At 40.0% G+C, this 19,141-nt stretch overlaps 1 protein-coding gene, 1 long non-coding RNA gene and 1 other non-coding gene across 13 annotated transcripts in view; 1 reads left to right on the top strand and 2 right to left on the bottom strand.

Moving 5' to 3' along the window:
- The window catches only part of Myo3b (myosin IIIB), a 397,916-nt gene extending 379,840 nt beyond the window's left edge, over positions 1-18,076 (top strand). For 8 of the 11 annotated variants that reach the window (XM_070021235.1, XM_070021269.1, XM_070021185.1 and 5 more), the window contains 2 exons: positions 258-427; positions 17,781-18,076. In XM_070021235.1, the coding sequence (XP_069877336.1) occupies positions 258-396 (139 nt within the window). In that variant the 3' untranslated portion in view covers positions 397-427; positions 17,781-18,076. The other 3 variants (XR_011371567.1, XM_070021194.1, XM_070021207.1) reach the window with 3 other exon arrangements.
- LOC138826164 (uncharacterized) lies at positions 2,057-16,599 on the bottom strand. The gene is made up of 3 exons (XR_011371574.1): positions 16,441-16,599; positions 9,038-9,128; positions 2,057-2,136 (listed from the first exon to the last, which is right to left on the bottom strand). It is a non-coding gene; the product is annotated as an uncharacterized lncRNA (long non-coding RNA).
- Positions 15,971-16,072, bottom strand: LOC138835454 (small nucleolar RNA U13). The gene has a single exon (XR_011374634.1). It is a non-coding gene; the product is annotated as a small nucleolar RNA U13 (small nucleolar RNA).
- Positions 18,077-19,141: the final 1,065 nt, after the last annotated feature.

The raw sequence follows: 19,141 nt of genomic DNA, 5'->3' as shown, positions 1-19,141 counted from the left end.
CCAGACACTACTGAAGTGGAGCCATTATCAGTGTGTGACCTCGAGTTGGAAGGCTTCATAGCTCAGACCCAGGGACTTCTTGAGGTGTGTGTGTGTTGGGGGCGTGGGAAGGAGGTTGTCCTGGGAGGGGGAGAGGCACGTGTGTTGTCACAGCCCCAACCTTGCGCCAACCGCTACCACAAATCTCACTGTCCTACTGGTGACTATAGCATTGGTTTGTTTTTCTGTTGAAAACTCTCCTCTTTTCTTGGCTGCAGCCAAATCAAAGTGCTGGATGGGGAAGATGAATATTACAAATCTCTATCCCCTGTTGCCTGTGTCTCAGAGGAAAGCAACTCAGCCTGCCCTTTCTTTTTTTACCCGTCTTCAAAAAGAGACTCTTTTGCTCCACGTTGAATTGCATCCGATGACCCTATATCTGTCCCAGGTAAGAACAATTATAGTTACTGACTGATTGCCACTGACCAAAAAGGCCTTGTTGTGGAATCTGCCTCCTTGAACACACAATCTGTGCCTGAGCCTTGCTGAAGAGTTTACAGATTCCTAAATTATCTGCTCCTATCCCTGCCACTGTTCTGTGCCACCTGAGATGCGTAATGCCTCCTTTTCTCATTCCCTGTCCCTCTGGGATGCTTCTGACAGTCCTTCATGCCTCTCACATCTAAGCCAACTATATCACCATAGGCCAGTCGAGAACACGGATAAGCTGATTGGCTGACTCCACCAGTACTGGGTAGTCACAGAAGCAGGGTTTTATCTTGTCCATCTTTACTGCATAGAGCCTAGCACAGGGCTTGGGAAAGTACACACCAGCACATAAAGAATGAACAGAGAGCCTTCATTTAGTCACAGCAATGTCAGAGAGTGCAGTTACTTTAAATGACGTGTCATATAGAATTAGTAACTTTCCCCACACTGAACACTTAAATTTTTCCCTCTGGATTGAGCTAGTCTTTATGCCATGATGTGATATGATCTAACACTCAACATGATACACCAAGTTTTTATAGTATCTACCCTGTATAAACAATATGTGATATAAAAAAGAAAAAAAAAACCTATAAGGCCCTTTCTCTAAATCAGATATTCTTAACATTTTCTTACTCTAAAATGCTTAGCACATAGTATACATGGGAATATCATGATCTTAAGAACTATAACCTTAGTTGGGCGCTGGTGGCTCACGCCTGTAATCCTAGCTACTCAGGAGGCTGAGATCTGAGGATCAAGGTTCAAAGCCAGCCTGGGCAGGAAAGTCTGTGAAACTCTTATCTCCAATGAACCACTAGAAAACCGGAAGTGGCGCTGTGGCTCAAGCGGTAGAGCGCTCACCTTGAGCTGAAGAGGGCAGGGACAGCGCCCAGGCCCAGAGTTCAAGCCCCATGACTGACCAAAAAAAAAAAGAACTATAACCTTAAAAATGAGATCAGAAGCCGGGCGCTGGTGGCTCACGCCTGTAATCCTAGCTACTCAGGAGGCTGAGATTTGAGGATCGCGGTTCAAAGCCAGCCCGGGCAGGAGAGACCGTGAGACTCCTATCTCCAATAAATCACCAGAAAACCGGAAGTGGTGCTGTAGCTCAAGTGGTAGAGCGCTCGCCTTGAGCTGAAGAGCTGAGGGACAGTGCCCAGGCCCAGAGTTCAAGCCCCATGACCGACAAAAAAAAAGAAAAGAAAAAAAAAAAAGAAAAAGCCAGAAGTGGTGCTGTGGCTCAAGTCGTAGAGTGCTAGCCTTGAGCAAAAAAGAAGTTAAAGGACAGTGCCCAGGCCTTGAGTTCAAGCCCCAGGACTGGCAAAAAAAAAATGAGATCAGAGTTTTGAGAGGTCATTAATAAGCATCTTATGAACAGTAATAATGAAACAATTCATTGGAAGACTCTAAAATTATAGTTTCACAAGGAAATAAATAGCTTTAGACAAGTTTTTCATGTGCTAAAGTTTATTTTAAGAATACATATTGTTGGGCTGGGAAGGTGGCTCAGTGGTAGAGCGCTTGCCTTGCATGCATGAGGCCCTGGGTTCCATTCCCCAGCACCACATAAGCAAAAAGAAAAAAGCCGGAAGTGGTGCTGTGCCTCAAGTGGTAGAGCGCTAGCCTTGAGCTGAAGAGCTGAGGGACAGCGTTCAGGCCCCACGACTGGACCAAAACAAAAAACAAAACAAAAAAAACAATACATATTGTTTTATGCCAAATCTTTACTCAAAATATTACATTTAATAAAGACTATAAGCAAAGAAGAAGAAACAACAGTGAACCTTTACTATATTGCTTTAGAAACAATGCTTAGAGCTGGGGATATATATTGGCATGCATATGGCCCTGGGTTTGTTCCTAGCACTAAAGAAAAAAAAGGAGGGAGAAAGGGAGAAAAGAATGTCTGTAATGTCATCACTACATGAATACTTGTGGAAATTTCATTTTTATCATTGATTTGTCTTCTTCTGATCAGTTGAACTGTTTTTTCCAAGCTTGGATAGAAAAACCAAAACTTCTAGACATAGACATTGCAATTGTGAATCTGCCCTCTTTCTAATTAAATTCTAGCTATAAATAACATTTAAAAGAAAACAGAAATAATAAAATGATAATTTGAAAGCTCTGCATTATGAATGATCCAGCTCTAACTCCTGACAGTAGTTTTGAAATGGTATTATTAGCTACAGCACAGAATCATAGATTGTAAACATTATTCTTGGGATATTCATACAGATTCAAAAGTAAATAGGTAAGAATGACACAAGCCAGAGCTGGTGGTTCATGCCTCTGTAATCTTAGCTACTCAGGAGGCTGAAATCTGAGGACCATGGTGGGAAGTCTATATAAGACTCTTACCTCCAATTAACCACCAAAAAGCCAGAAGTAGAGCCATGGCTCAAGTGATAAAGCATTAATGCTGTGGTTCAAGTGGTAGAGCATTAGCCTTGAGCAAAAAAAAAAAAAAAAAAAAAAGAAAGAAAACCAATAAAAAACTTAAGGACAGTGCCTATGCCCTGAGTTCAAGCTCCAAGACAAGCATAAAAATGTGTGTGTGTGTGTGTGTGTGTGTGTGTGTGTGTGTGTGTGTATGCTTCTACAGTATTCCTTTTCTTTGTTTTATAGCAGTTTTACTACGATGTGGTTCCCATTGCTGTTTTCTTATTTTCTGTTCATTGCATGCCAGAAATTAAATTTTCAAAATTATTTGTAAAGATAATTTGAATCCCATGATGGTATTCCCTTTCTTATAAGAAAAGAAATATTCACCACAGGCTTGGGTAAATCAGAACCAGTGTAATCCAACCTCAGAACCTGTAATGAGTTGAAAATGGCCTGCAATGTCTGTAAGATCAGTCTATGTCTACTCAGTACTTCCAGAGACACTCACAAAGTGTGTGTGTGTGTGTGTATGTGTGTGTGTGTGTGTGTGTGTGTGTGTGTGTGTGTGTGTAGAGATAAGCGTTAAAGAATAAGACTTTTGATGGACATGTGATATGAATTTGTAATCCCAGCAACTTGGAAAGCAGAGATAGAAGGATCATAGAGATGTGTGAGGGCAAAATCCTAAGACCTTATCTGAAAAAAGAAAAAAAGGCCAAAGGAATAAGGCACAGCTCAAGTGGTAAAGTGAAGCCCTGAGTTCAGTCTGCAGTACCACCAAAAGAAAAGGAAAGAAAAAGGGAAGGACAGGAAAGGAAAAGAAAAAAGGAAGGAAGGGAAGAGAAAAGAGACGAAAGAAATCCAGCTTTTGTCTCCATGGTCTAACACTGTTGGGCTTCACTGATCCTCAGTTACCTCTTCTGGATTTGCCAAATGTCTCTAGGAAGGAAGGTTGTTTCAAATACTAAACTTTCCTCTCAAGTTTCTATATGCCTAGACCTTGGCTCAGAATTTCTTCGCTCTTTTATTGGATCTCCAGTGCCTGCAGCCAAATATCTTTTAAATTTTTTTCCCTAACTTACTATTTGGCCTGGAAGGAAAGGGCGTTTGAATTACTGGAAGTAGATGTTCTCTTCCATCCATTTTTCATGTAACTAAATTTAAAATGCTTCTCCCTTCATCATTCTCTCTTCCAGTCTCATCACTATGTTGTGTCTTCCTCTTTAAAAGGACTACCATTTAAAAGAGGTCTCAGGAAATGGGGAAGACAAATATCTGTGCTCTCTCTGCCCTTTGTATCAGTACCTTCCTAAAACTATTTTTTAGCATATCATTTACAAATATGAATGTTTGAACTATTATGTTTACGATGGCTTTGTTGACAAGTATGTCAATTATATGTTAAATGACCAAAGTCAATATACATGGACTATTATTAAGTGGTTGTGCTGAATTTTATAACATCTTCAAACACCACTGTTTTAATATGCTATTGTTGAGCTGGTCCAAGAATTTATAACATCCAAAAAAAAAAAAAAGTGACATACGCTATAGATCCTGATAGTGCAAAATGGGAAGTAAATAGGCTTCCAGGTGAGCACAAAGGAAATGTTTCATGAAGGAGTTTGAATTTAACCTGAACCTTGAGTAGTCAGTAGAGCAGAAATGGGAAGGCCTGGGACAAACTGGCACTCTATTCACGTGAGTCAGAGTGCAGCCAAAACCCTCAGTGTCTCTCTGCATCCCAAGCACCCTGGATAACTTAACATGTCCTGGCAGGCAGCAGGGAAATTCAGACACTGTTCTGGTTTGACTGGAACAAACTTTAAAGTGTAAACTGGACATGTAGAGAATTTAAACACTGTGCCCAGGAGTTTGGATTCTGTTTAGAAAGCCATGAGAAGCCATTAGAGATTTTTGTTCAGAGGAAAGCCATGAACAGAGCTTGGATTTAGAAAGAGCTTGTCAGCACTAGTGCAACAAGGAGACTCAAGAAGCAAGTTCAGCCAGATTAATATGGGAAAGAAAAGCTAACCTGGAGTAATTGGAGGAGAATGGAAAGGGATGTGAAGCCAAAAAATGCTGGGGAAATGTCCTGTATGTATAGTGGGCAGCGGCTGGGGAAGGAAGAAGTGGAAGAAGGATATGTTAAAGATGGCCCATGTAGAAGTAGATAGGGATCTGATACTGAACTCTATTATCTGTGTAGCTAGGATGGTTGCTTTGGGTTTCTGTGGCAACAGACTACTACTCTGGAAACTTGGAAACACAAGGAAGAGAAGAGATGGGAAGCCAAGCCAGAAGGAGTTTACAGAATTGGCCAGATTTTTAGAATGGAAACTTTCAGAGACTAGTAAAAGGAATGGGGATTAAGGTTTAAAGGGCAAATGGAAGGGATTACATTTTTTCTATGGTAATGAAGTAGATGACATTCAAAAGTGAAAAGTCAGTCTAGTACTTGGGCGTCAGATGCTTGTTAATCATTAGTCATTGAAAGGTGATTTGCTATGGGCCATGTTTGCTAATGTTGAATTGTGGGATTTCATAAGGTATTTATTACCAGTTCCCTAGTGACAGTTAACATAACCTCCAATAGGAGGAGACTTTCATATCACCTACACCATTATAGACATTTCAAAGTTCAGAAATGATTCCTAAAGTAAATGTTTGGGTGCCTCTTTTCTATGTAGAATAGACAGAATGACATTCATTTTGATTCTAGATTTAAGTACAGACTTTAGAGAGATTTTTTTTATTCCTCCCTAAATTCATTCTTGTTTGTATCATAACCTGCTCACAATACCAAGGCTCCAATGATGGGAGCCTTTTGGTTCATTGAGGACATCTCAATAATGTTACTAGTGGGTTATTGATCAAACTAATTGAATGACTAAATAGATCACCAGTTAGGGCAGTGTCCATGTGTCAAAAAAAACTATGTCTTTTACTGACAGTCTCAACCGTGATTTTCAGTACATTCACATTAAAAGAATTAGATCTGTGCATTTATATGTGACCTGTACGAACCACTGAAAAACTGACAGAAAGTAGTGGGCCCTCTGTATGTTTAGCTGGGTAGTACCTCCCACTCAGATGAACCTGTTGTATACAGTTCCCACCCTAGCCCCAACATCAGTGCCTACTAAGAGCCCTTTAAGTCAGTCACACAGAATGATTTATTCATTCACACACTCCTATGGTTTTATATGTGGTTTACATGCCATTCATTTATCTTTCAAAACCAAAGGAAGGAGCCAGGCACTGGTGGCACACACCTGTATTCCTAGCTACTCATCAAACTGAGATCTGGACGATCATGGTTTGGAGCCAACCTGAGCAGAAAAGTCTATGAGATGCCATCTCCAATTAACCAGCAAACAACCAAGCAAGGCCTGACTCAGGTGGTAGAGTGCCAGCTAAGAAAGTTAAGTGAGCAAGCACAAGGGTCTGAGTTCAAACCCCAGAACAGCCAAAGAAGAAGGAGGAGGAGGAGGAGGAGGAAGAAAGGAGGAGGAGAGGGGGAGGAGGAGGGGGAGGGAGGTGGAGGGGGGGCAGGAGGAGGAAGAGAGGGACAGGAGGAGGGGAGGAGGAGGAGGAGGAGGAGGAGGAGGAGGAGGAGGAGGAGGAGGAGGAGGAGGAAGTGGAAAACATCAAAGACAAAATCATCATTGCCACTTGCCTTTCACTGTTCAAAGAAAATATTTTTAACTATAATTCTTTTGACTACATTAGATGGTTACTAGGCAAGGTAGGGACATAAATAATGATATCACTGCTGTATACTTATAAACATGGTATTCTAGAATGGTAAGAATTTTTGGAAAATACCTGGATCAATCCATTCTTTTCTTTTCTTTTTGCCAGTCCTGGGGCAGAACTCAGGGCCTGGGCACTGTCTCTGAGCTTCTTTTTGCTGAAGGCTAGCACTCTACCACTTGAGCCACAGCACCACTTCTGGCTTTTTCTGTTTATGTGGCATTGAGGAATTGAACCCAGGGCAAGCACCTGGTGAATTCCTACTAAGCCACATTCCTAGCCCAGGGTCAATCCATTCTTTACAAATGACCAGACCCAGAGGTCCAGTGTCCTGTCCCAGAACCATGTGATGAGTCAGTAATAGCCAAGACTTGAGCTGGGTGTTTCATTTTTCTGATTTCTGTGGTCTATGAACAAGAAGGCTCCCCAGTGATGGTCATGCTGCCTGCAACCAACGTTGTCTCTACATAGAGCAGATGCTGGCTTAAAAAGAAATGCTTTTTCTTTCTAAAAATATTTCTCCAATTCTGCCAAGATATAAAACATTGACACTGAGCCTAGTGCCTGGCAAAAACTCCCCTGATATTTACAGACATAATCGGAGGACATCTCAGGCCATTACTGGAACAAAAACATTTAACAAAAATGGGCAGTTTTGCTGGCATGCTCCAATGTAGTGTCCACACCCGCTGTGCTAAACAGGTAAAAGTTATAAGTGGCCAGCTCAGGGGGGGCTATGTCACTGACCATGGTCAGCTAGATGGTAGGAAGGAGCAGTGCACAAGTTCTGTGTCCTAATCCATGCTCTTCCTGGGAGCCACAGGCTATATTTTAGTCTCTTTAAGAGATTCTCAGAGTGGTCAGCAGCCTGCCTGGGGCCAGAGTGACCAAAATAGAATGCAATATAAAAAATGATGTCTTCATCTAATTTTTTATCTAAGATGACACCAGCGGACATCTATCAACTTACTAAGTGTCAATGCTTAGCTTTACTTCATCCGAACTACTCCGGAAAATGAAATCTGGAAGATCATGAGGTCAACCTGAAAAGAAATTTGCTAGATTCTATCTCCAAAATAACAAGCAAAACAGGACTGGAAGCGTGGTTCAATTTATAGAACATCAGCCTATCAAGTGCAAAGCCCTGAGTTCAAACCCTAGTCCCCCTAATAGACTTAGTATGGGACTTTGAAATATTTGGCATCATTCATTTTAATAGAAATGGATAGATACACTGCTCTGGGAATTCACCAGTTTTCCAACAAGACCATCAGGGACTATTTAGCATGATCTGATTGTGTGCAGAACATTCCACACAGGGCCTTAAGTGTGGCACCATACAGCAGAGTTTAAAACACTCCTTCACATTTATGTAACATTTTTCCAAAATGATTTTCTTCTCGTTCATCCATTCAGTGACTCGTTCTCAAACACCTACTATATGTAAACACTGTTCTGGGTCTTGGATTACACCAGGAAACGAGAAGAAGCTCTGCCTCTTGCTCCCATGGAGCTCTGGGCTTGGCTGGCAAGTGGCCAGTATGCAATAAGCATATTGCCTGGATTAACGGTGTGTCTGAGATAGCAGCCATCCTTTACTTGAGATGATCTCAGGTTTCTGACATCTCGCTGCACTCCCAACCTATTCTAAAGCCTGTCTTCTCGCTCTCAACAGGGTTCCATTTTGTCAGTCAATTACATAATCACAAAGGATGTTTACAAGGGAATATGGAGAATAGGGAGAGCAGAGTAGATTTCAAATTTTATTTAGGAGGGTAGTACTGGGACTTGAACAGACACATGCTAGACAAGTGTTCCACCACTGGAGCCACACACCCCAGCCCTTTACTGCTTCAGTTGTTTTTTGTTGTTGTTGTTGTTCAAGTAGTGTCTTGCATTTTTGTGCAAGAGTAGCCTCTAATCATGATCCTCCCACCTGTGGCCCCCAGTCCATAGCTTTTTTATTGTCCAGGTGAAATCTCATTAATTGTTGCTTGGATCCTCCCAATCTCTAACTCCTGAGTAGCTCGGGTTTAAGTTTGAGCCATCACACTCAACAGAATTACAATTTTAACACAGTAGTTTAGGGTGTCTGTTGAGCCAAGAGACTTCTAAGCCACGATTTATCAGAGGTAGGATTTGGCCCTGAGAATGTAATTTTGAAAATAAAATATTGAAATTGTAAAATACCAAAATCATACCACCATGTAAAAGTCAACATTTTCTCTTTTCCCTCTCCTGCTGAATTCTTATTTTAAATGGAAAACACACACACACACACACACACACACACACACACACACACACACACACAGAAGTCAACATTTTCTCTTTTCCCTCTCCTGCTGAATTCTTATTTTAAATGGAAAACACACACACACACACACACACACACACACACACACAGAGTTTCATGATTTTCTACCTGCAAATCAGAAAAGGAGAATGGGTGTCACTCATGCCGTGGGTTCAGTCTGGTTTTGTCTCTTCTCCTTCTGACCATGTCCTCTCCACAGCTGAGGATGTACAGACATGAAGACACATTAGGCTCAGGAACCTTAGGAAGGGGACATGGTCCCAGGCACTTTTCCCTTGCCAGAAATATATGAGCTCCACTTGATCCAGCAAATTAAGTGTGTAATTCATTTCTTTGGGGAAAAACAAGTCCTGCGATATCTGTATATTTCATGTACAATCTGTCAATAATCACTGGCTGAAAATAAATTTTATATCACTAAGATACATATAGAACCATATTCAACATACCTAGCAATTAATGCTTCATATAGGTGCTTTATTATGACAGTAAAGGTGGACAGACAGATAGTGGGCATCTACTACTGTGGAAATGGGAGGGAAGGGATGGTAGGGGGAAAACAAAGGAGGAGGCAACAATGCTTGATAAGAAATGTACTCATGGGGCTGGGAAGGTGGCTCAGTGGTAGAGCGCTTGCCTTGCATGCCTGAGGCCCTGGGTTCGATTCCTCAGCACCACATAAGAAAAAAGCCGGAAGTGGCACTGTGGCTCAAGTGGTAGAGTGCTAGCCTTGAGCTGAAGAGCTGAAGGAAGAGTTCAGGCCCCACGACCGGACCCCCCCCCCAAAAAAAAAGAAATGTACTCATTACTTTGCTCATGTGATTGTAACCCCTCTGTATAGCATTTTCACAATAAAAAACTTATTTAAAACAAAAATCTGTCATTCTAGGCTGCACTACTCTAATGGCTAAGACCTGAGGATTGAGGCTCAAAGCCAGTTCAGTTAGGAAAGTCTGTGAGACTTTTATCTACAATTAGCAAGCTAAAAATCCAGAAGTGAAAGTATAGCTCAAATGATAGAGGGCCAGCCTTGAGCACAAAAGCTAAAGGACAACACCCAGCCTCTGAGTTCAAGCCCCAGTACTGGCACATGAGCGCGCGCGCGCGCACACACACACACACACACACACACACACACACTACTTTTTTTTTTTTTTTGTCAGTCATGGGGCTTGAACTCAAAACCTGAGCACTTTCCCTGAGTTCTTTTTGCTCAAGGCTAATGCTCTACCACTTTCATCTACAGTGCCACTTCCAGTTTTCTGGTGGTTAACTGGAAATGAGTCTCAAGGACTTTCCTGCCCAGGCTGAATTCAAACCATGACCCTCAGATCTCAGCCTCTGGAATAGTTAGGATTATAGGTATGAGCCACCAGTGCCCAGTTTCTACATTTTATTCTGCTTTTCATTCTGGATACTATGGACTCTTGTACTTGTTCTCTGGCTTTCTCTAAGTAGCATTAGCATGTTCTAGCAGATCCTTGGGACCACAGAAGAACCAAACTGAAACCTCTACTTGTCAATCTGTGTTTAGGGTATGCAGATGTAGCTTAATACCATAAATCATAGAAAGAAGAAAGCCTTTAATAAATAGGGCAAGCCCTTATTAAATTCTAATCTCTGGTGACCTGCCACATGAGAAAATCCTGACCTTTCGTTAGCATCTGAACTGCCTAATGTTCTTACAGAGAGAGATATCTTCTACATAGAAGATAAATTACCTGAGTCTCTGATTTTCAAAATCTCCAAGACCATCTAATGATATTTTTAAAAATGTATGAATACATACATCTCCAATTTTTCCTTTCTAACCGAGGCTGGAGAAAATTTACAGCACCATTATCATCCAGGCCTCATTACCTCATGGCTAATTAGCTAACATTTGTAAAGCACTTTGAAGATGAAAAGCATCCTATAAATGCTAAGAATTATTAAATAATTTGAGAGGAAATCATAAAATAGATACATTGTTAACATTAATTTGAATTTTATCTTTGCTTATTCTGTTTTCCCTGGCATCTGACATTTGGAGCTGAACCCTATATAAAGTCTGGGTTGGGGGGAGGCCTTGTAGATTTCAGGGGTGACTCAGTGGGACTGGCTTCAGATTCATACTTGTTGAAAACAAGTTCTCACACAGCAACAAATTAACTCTCCAGAGAGATCCCCATTTACACTGGTTAAAGTGTTAGTTAGTTAAACAAATAATTTACCACCACCAAGAACAACAGTTAAAAGGAAAGATGTATTAATTCAGAAGCAATTCATAGTCATTTCATACAATGTAAAATACACATGAACAGTAAGACCAGCCATTGGGTGAGAAACATGTGATTCGACTTTGCCCCTCTGTACCATCTCCGACCCTGCTGCTGCATTGTGGAGGCCGATATATTATGTAGTGTTGACTGTTAGATACATTTTGCTGTCATCAAAAAGGAGTTAAACAAACTTTTTCATGAAGCTGTGCCCCTACTGCCTGTCACCCATCTCCCTCTTTCCCCAGGCCTAAGTGGACAGAGGACAGAGGACAGATAGGCAAACATGTTTTCAAAAAGTCTCTGGCAGCCTGCCAGGGACTGACTCACAGAAGAAAAAGGGGAAGAGTAAAAATATTCTTCAAATATGTGCGTCCTGAAAGCTTTCCACAAAACAGGAAATAATAGATCAAGTGCAGCCCAAGTATTTGCAAACTATTTAATTGGGCAAAGGCCAATCATCCTCTTCTGATCAGAGCAATGTCTTTATTGTTGAAGCCCACTTCAGTGATACTAAAGTTAATCCCAAGTCCTGTTACAGGAAACTCATCCTTATTAAAGTAACATTAAGTGCTCCTTTTTTTTTTATTGATCTTCGCCTCCAGCTTAATGATAGAAACTTACTGATGTTTTAATAATAACCTCGCAAGCTTTATCTCATTTCACTTTGCCTCAGTACTAAAAGATGCCGTGGAAACTAACTTAGCATAAACATTTTGCAGATGTCTTTAAAAGCCGGGGGGGGGGGGGGGGGGGAGGGGGGAAGGCTTGGAGGAAGAGGGGGGGGAGATTCAATTGAGCTGCAAGTTACCAAAGATGGCTGAAGAACTAAAAGATAAAAGGGAGGCTCCAGTGTGAACATCAAAGAATTGTTAATGACAAGAAATACCATTAGGGTTAGCATGGCTTTTGTTTCAACTCTTTCACACCTGCAGTGTGTGGTGAGCTGAGCCTTTGTTCCAAAATCTGAATTACCTCCATTAACATTTATAGAAAAAATGTTTGCAAAACAACAGAAAGGGACTTTGCCCCCCACCCCTTTAGTTTGAAAAGTCAGAAATTAGTTTAGTATCCTCAGATTTCCTTCTAGTCGTTGGATGTAACTAGGGAGCATATTGATGAAGGGTAATAGGTAGTAAGAGTCTGGTTGAAGTGTAAGAATAGCTTTGTAACTAAAAAGAGGTAATCCAAGCAATGTAGAGAAGCCCTCACCAGAAGCTCAGACATTAGCAAGAACAAAATCAGAGCGTGAAATTCAGATTAGCCCTCCCCAGGCTGTGAGAGGAAGGGGTGGGGGTGGGGGGGAAAATCACAAGACTTGGCATGGCTAAAGGTGTAACCTGTTTTATTTGGCCCCTGAAAAATTTTAACAGATGGTGGGACCAGCTGTCTTTTTCAGCCATTTAATAAACTCTTCGGTGGTAACAGTTTGGAAAGTGGGGGTTTTTTCGTTTTAGGCCAGAGGAGAAAATAAAGAAATCTGTCCCAAATTGTCTTTGCCAAGTAGTAGTAAAGCCTGAAAACATTGTGAAAGTTAAATGGGAGGGGGGGGGGGAAAGCTAAATCCATAATGTTATCATCATTGTATTTTTTGTTTTGTTTTGTTTTTCTAGGAAACAGTGACTAAACCCAATTTTTCTTTTCGCACAGATAAGGTGACTTTATTACTGACAGATTTTTTTTTTGCCTGATGCTTTTTTTACCTGGAGATTCAAATTTTTCTCTTTCAAAGAAGGATTTTTTTGTTGTTTAATAATATTCATTGACAAAATAGCAGCAGTTTAAAACAGCTATCAACAGTATTCCAAAAGGAAGCAACCAAAACATTTATTAGAAGTTACTTCTCATAGAAGTCATAGTCAGTTATAACAAGTGAGTGAATTCCCTCAATTTACATAATTAGTCTAAATTTGCATGGAACCCTCCTCCTGAAGTCGTGTAATTTACAGAGCCTGGCTCGACTTCAGGAATGGAGAAAGGGCTCATGTCAAGTTATTTTCAGAATCAGATCTAAAAGGTTTTGTTTTTGTGCCTAGAGTATATTCTAAAGTTGCATTTTTTTTCCTGCCAGTGAAACATCAATTCTCAGTGATGGGGGAAAAGTTTTTATTTACAAAACTTCTCCCCATAACTATAAACACAACTCTCTATTTTCCATTTCTATCTACATAGCTTTGTAGGCCTCTTGTAAATACTAGATTTGAAATATGTACATTCCTTTTAAATTAGTAAAGGGTAAAGAGACCTTCTTTGTGACACGTAGTTTTTAATTGTATCTGGCAAATCTATTTTTTTTCTTTTTGCTCAGCTTCCTTTCTGTATTTTCTGGGCCAGTAGTGCTGTATGCCTTTTAAACAGGTGTAGCAAAGTAGCTACAAAAGACATAATGAGTAATTTCACCTAGAATAAGTTGGTTCCATCATCAAGCTAGGTATTGAAATTAATGGAATGCCATTTATAATTCCTCAGTTACACATGTGTTTCTAACGCATTTATAAGATTATTTCTTTGTTGCTTTGTATGTCCCTCCCCCACAGTGTAACCCCCGCTTTCACTATATTTGACGTCAGTATAACATGTGGAGGAGATGGGGACAAACAAGTCGTTTAAGGATTCAGGTGGACCTGTTGCAACAATGAGAAGTACAAAATGTCATGTCAAAACCAGCTTTTCAATGTCGGTGTGGGGGGGGGGAGGGGGGTATGATTGGGTGGGGGGGAGAGGGGGGACGCTGGGAAGGGAGGTGAAGGGTAAACAAAGGAGGAGGCTGCAATGCTTGGTAAGAAATGTATGCATTATCCTGCCCATGTAATTGTAACCCCTCTGTACAGTATGTTCTCAAATAAAATAAAATAAAATTTAAAAAAATGAAAAAAAAAATAATTCCTCAGTTACCACGTATTATAAAATGTCTTTGATGAATCAGTTCTTTCAGAGGCATTTTCTCTAGTCTATAAAACCAACCTACCATTCACCACTTCTTTCATCACAAGACTTTGGGATCCCAGCACTGTACCAGGAGGTAGGATGGAAGTGACCAGACAGACAAGATCGCTGCTCCTTTGAACCCAAGTAGGCTCCTGTCCTCACTGGATAAACACTGGCCAGCACAATGTTCAGACTCTGTGCAACTCCAATATTACCTAAATCGTTTTGATGAGTATGACACTTAAATTTGGAATAACAGGACTTTCATGAGTGATGAAAGCAATTGCAAGTTTATTCTACCAGACCTTTGCCCAGTATCTGCTTTTTAATGCAATAGTGTTGTTTGCCAATCCCAGGTGCCAGAAGCCCCATAAAGCACGAGCATCTACAAGGTATATGGATTCAGAAATTATATCTTTTTTCCTTATACATTACAAAAATGCTTAAAAAATCAAGAATCAGAGCTTTACTTTATTCAAAAAAATTATTTCCAGGTTTATTTCTATAATGAACTTCCATGAAAGGTTATTTCACAAATAATTCTGAATGTCATTGATATCATTCAAAAATACTGATTTCTTGTTATATGCAAAGAGCAGAGCCTCTGCTCACATAACATACAAAATTGTGAAAACATCGGAAGAATGGTCTCCCAAAGAGCATTAACTAGTTTTCATCTTAAATGCATCCTAGATAGATTAAAGAGAGCAATATTTTTTTAAAAGAAAAGAAAAAAGGAAAAGAAGAAATAATCAATACTATGAGAAATAAATATGAATGTTTTCATGCTTTTTAAGTAGGGAGACCTTTCCAGAAACATAATGTCAAAGACAAATTAAAGAAAAAGATAATGAACAGAGTTCACACCTGAGGAGGCTAAAGTAGAAGGATCATGATTTCAAGGATAGTGTGAGCTACATAGGGAGATTCAATCTCAAAACAACAATGAAAGAATATGAAGTTACAACTTTTCTGTTAAAAGTCTTTTAAAATGAGTTAAAGTAAATTTAATTTTTTACATGTGTTTCACTATATAAAAATTTAAATCTCAGCCAGGTGTCAGTGGCTCACACCTGTAATCCTAGCTACTCAGGATGCTGAGATCTGAGGATCACGGTTCAAACCAGCCCCAGCAAGAAAAGTCCACGAGACTCTTATCTCAAATAAACCACTAGAAAACTGGAAGTGGTGCTGTGGCTCAAGAGGTAGAGTGCTAGCCTTGAGCTGAAGAGCTGAGGGACAGCACCCAAGCCCCATGACATACATACATACATACATACATACATACATACATACATACATACATACATAAAATCTCTCCACATCAACAAAACTATGGTTTAATATATATTTGAGTTCTGTTTGGGAAGATTAAAAAAATTATGGTAAGGGCCACTCAACATGTAAATGTATTTAGTGTCACTGAACTATATATTTGAAAATGTTGAAAACTGCAAGTTTTGTTATATATATTTGAAAATATTAAGTTATATAAATGTGACCTGAAAATTATGTTTGTAGCATATCTACATTTTTCTGGTACTGGGATTGAACTCAGGGCCTTGTACTTGCTAGGCAAGCACTCTATCACATAAGCCACACCTCCAAGTCCAATATGTACTTTTTTTAACCCTACAAATATTTAATGACTGCTAATATGCACTGAGAATATAACAGACAAAGACACTATGGTTGTCTCCCATGACAATAATGAGATCTACAAACTATTCGGAAAAAAAAATCCCAATAAAGACAGGCAATTTATGAAATAATACATATTATGAAACACAATATGACCTTACTAGTAATCAAAGAGAAACCATAAGCTAAATATTTTTACTTTCTGTTTTTTTCATGTCAGATGGATAATATGCCCATGTTATAACAAGGTTTGAGGGAGACACGTCACACAAGCATGTGAGAACCCATTCATCACACTTATGAACTGGAAAAGGATCTATTTTTACTTTCTTAATAAGTGTTCATTGTTACTGAGGGTAACAATGGGCATTCACAAATTGTTCTAGTAGAATAATAATTTGTTGGCTTGCAACAAGGTGGAGGGGAGAGGAAAGAAGAGGGAGAGAGGAAGAGGGAGAGGGAGAGGTAAGAGTTTTGAAAAAGTATTCAAAGAATCTTGGTGTCACCGTCATTCAAACCTTCCATTGAGGAGTTAGTAGATCTTTAAGAAGTTTATAGAATAAACAAAATTATTTTCAACTTTCTGGAAATACAGGATCACTTTCTTTCTTTATGTTTTTGAAGACACCAGCATAGTAAAGTCATGCTAATGTGGGAGCAAGCTGTGAGGGGATAGAATCTTACAGTTGTTAATCTGACACTTTTTCTAGTGGCAGAGAATCCTCTTTCTCGATGATTGAACCATCTGTGAGCTCAGCAGCAGGGCATGTGTCTTGGTTAGCAGCCTGTATATTTCCTTTGTCCCAAATACTGATGGAAAAGGGACACATGCTTCTATTCAGAAGAGAGAGCTAGGTTGATGCTGAGCTCATAAAGGAAGATAGAACATTTTCTGTTATCAGTCCCTATGTTGTGATTAATATGCCTATTCTCTGTTACTTCTGGTTTTCTAGCTAGAGGTTCTATTCCATGAATAAGATTCCTCTGTTACAGAGAGAGAGAGAGAGAGAGAGAGAGAGAGAGAGAGAGAGAGAGAGAGAGAACATTTACATTTTTCATCTCTCCAAACAGAATTTCAGTGTCTATAAGTATATATTTATATATAGATAGACAGACAGACAGACAGACAGACAGACAGACAGACAGACAGACAGATAGATAGATAGATAGATAGATAGATAGATAGATAGATAGATAGATAGATAGATAGATAGATAGATGTGGTGGTTCATACCTACAATCCCAGAAACAAATTCCAGGCCATCCAGACTACGTATTAACACACTGGTAAAGAAGAAGGAGGAAGAGGAGGTGAGGGAAGAAAGGAGGTAGGGAAGATGAGAGAGAGAAGGAAAAAAGAAAATGGGAATGCATTACTTGTTCTTGCCCAGCTGTTCTCCAAATAGCACAGACCCTGAGAGAAGGGACTAAGATACATACAAAATGTTCTTCATAGGATTGCATACAATAGCAAAAATTTAAAAAACCACCAGAAGTAATTCAGATAATCAAAAGTAGGGCATGGTAGTATAGCCATACAATGGAAAAATACATAGTCTTGGACATGGGAGGTGGGGAGTGGGAATCTAGTAATTCTTTTTTAAGTGCAAAAAATTTTTATAGTTTATCCTTCCTCCTCTCCCTCCAATACTGGGGCTCAAACCCAAGGCCCCATTCATGCTAGGCAAGTGCTCTACCACTGAACAGCTGAGCTACCTCCCCAGTCCCTCTACCATGCTCTTAAAAAATATACATGCTCTTTCAATTTTCAATGGACTTGCATAGTCACAGAAAATATTAAAATGTCTTACATTCTAATAGGTGGGCAGTGCTTTTCTCCCCACATTGAACATTTAAAAATCATTATTAAGAAATAAACATTTAAGAGAAGAAAGTAGATTTTCCTCTCTCATTAGATGCCTATTATTTGTTTTTGAAGAAACCTAATTATAATTGAACTTTCCTGTGTGAGCTTTGTTAACGTTCTCTAATCCTGTTGTAAATCTTTCTGTTTCCTGTTGAAGGTTTTAGGAATGAACTCCACCAGCAATCATCAGTGGAAAGTCCTGATCAGCTACATTATTACCTAAGGAATAAATATTGCCATGTTATCATAAAAGGATTGTTGTGCAACTGCTACAAATTAAAACATTGTTAATTATGTGGGGAAGAGTTATAGTAAAAGATTGGAAGGATATATCTGATATATGTTATAGCTTCAGCAATGTCATAATAAGCAAGGATGTGTGCAGGGAGGGATGATGGGCAAACAGCATGAAATTCTTGTTTCTTTTTTCATTCAGATTTTCAATAAACACACAAAAAAGAATGGCTGCCTGAAACTCAGTAGTGAATTGATATAAGAGAGAAGGAAGCTGTGGTCCAGGAGGACTGGAGCCTGTACTTTTGTGGGCCACCATTTACTAAGGGTACATCCTCGGGATTGCAGCCTATGGGGTTTTTGTTTTGTGTTGTTTTGTTTTGTTGTGTCAGTTCTGGGGCTTGAACTCAGGGCCTAGGAACTATCTCTGAGATTCTTTTGTTCAAGGCTAATGCTCTACCACTTGAGCCAGAGCACCACTTCCAGCTTTTTCTGAGCAGTTTATTGGACATAAGAGTTTCACAGACCTTCCTGCCCCAGCTAGCTTTGATCTATAATCCTTAGAGCTCAGCCTCCTGAATAGCTAGGATTAAAGACATGAGCCACCAGCACTGGCCAGGGGCCTGTGTTTTTGTGGGTCACCACTTACAAGGGTACTGCCTCAACCTTACAAGCTTAGGGGTTCATTCAATCAGTACAACAGGAAGTGTTCTGGCTCCCAAGAACTGATAAATATAATCGAATAGATGTCAGGAGTCAAAAGCTTTGCTTTCCCATGAAGTCCCAGGAAATCCTGTGAAACACAGAGTTCTGTTCTAGGCAGGCTGAGCCTGGAGCCTGAGTTCCATCCTGGCTGGGACCTTGCCCTGCATATTCTCAAAACCCTCTGCTGGACCTTGAATGTCTTAGGCAAGGTCAAGGTGGATCTCAGAATCTGCACTGAGACACTCTTCAAGAGGGTCTGTTGGAATGGATGTGGTATGCATCCTGACTAGAGTCCAGCAGTGTCAACTGCTCTCCCGGGGAATATGTTTTTCTAGAACATAGGACTGTTTAGGCCAGACCAGCTGCCTGGCAAATACTTCATCCTTCTGAGTACTTTCCAACATTCTTCCTTGTCATTGTCATCCTCTAATTTACTTACAACATTATCTGGGGGAAAGACAAAACATAAGACAAAACACAAGAATAACAAAATATTGGCTGGGAAGGTGGCTCAGTGCTTGCCTTGAATGCATGAGGCCCTGGGTTCCATTCCTCAGCACTACATAAGCAGAAAAAGCA

The sequence above is a fragment of the Dipodomys merriami genome, unplaced genomic scaffold (assembly GCF_024711535.1).
Source record: "Dipodomys merriami isolate MVZ:Mamm:240054 unplaced genomic scaffold, mDipMer1.0.p SCAF_1, whole genome shotgun sequence".
Taxonomy (NCBI): domain Eukaryota; kingdom Metazoa; phylum Chordata; class Mammalia; order Rodentia; family Heteromyidae; genus Dipodomys; species Dipodomys merriami.
The sequence above is the reverse complement of the archived record's forward strand: the minus strand, read 5'-3'. Positions and strand labels throughout refer to the sequence as shown.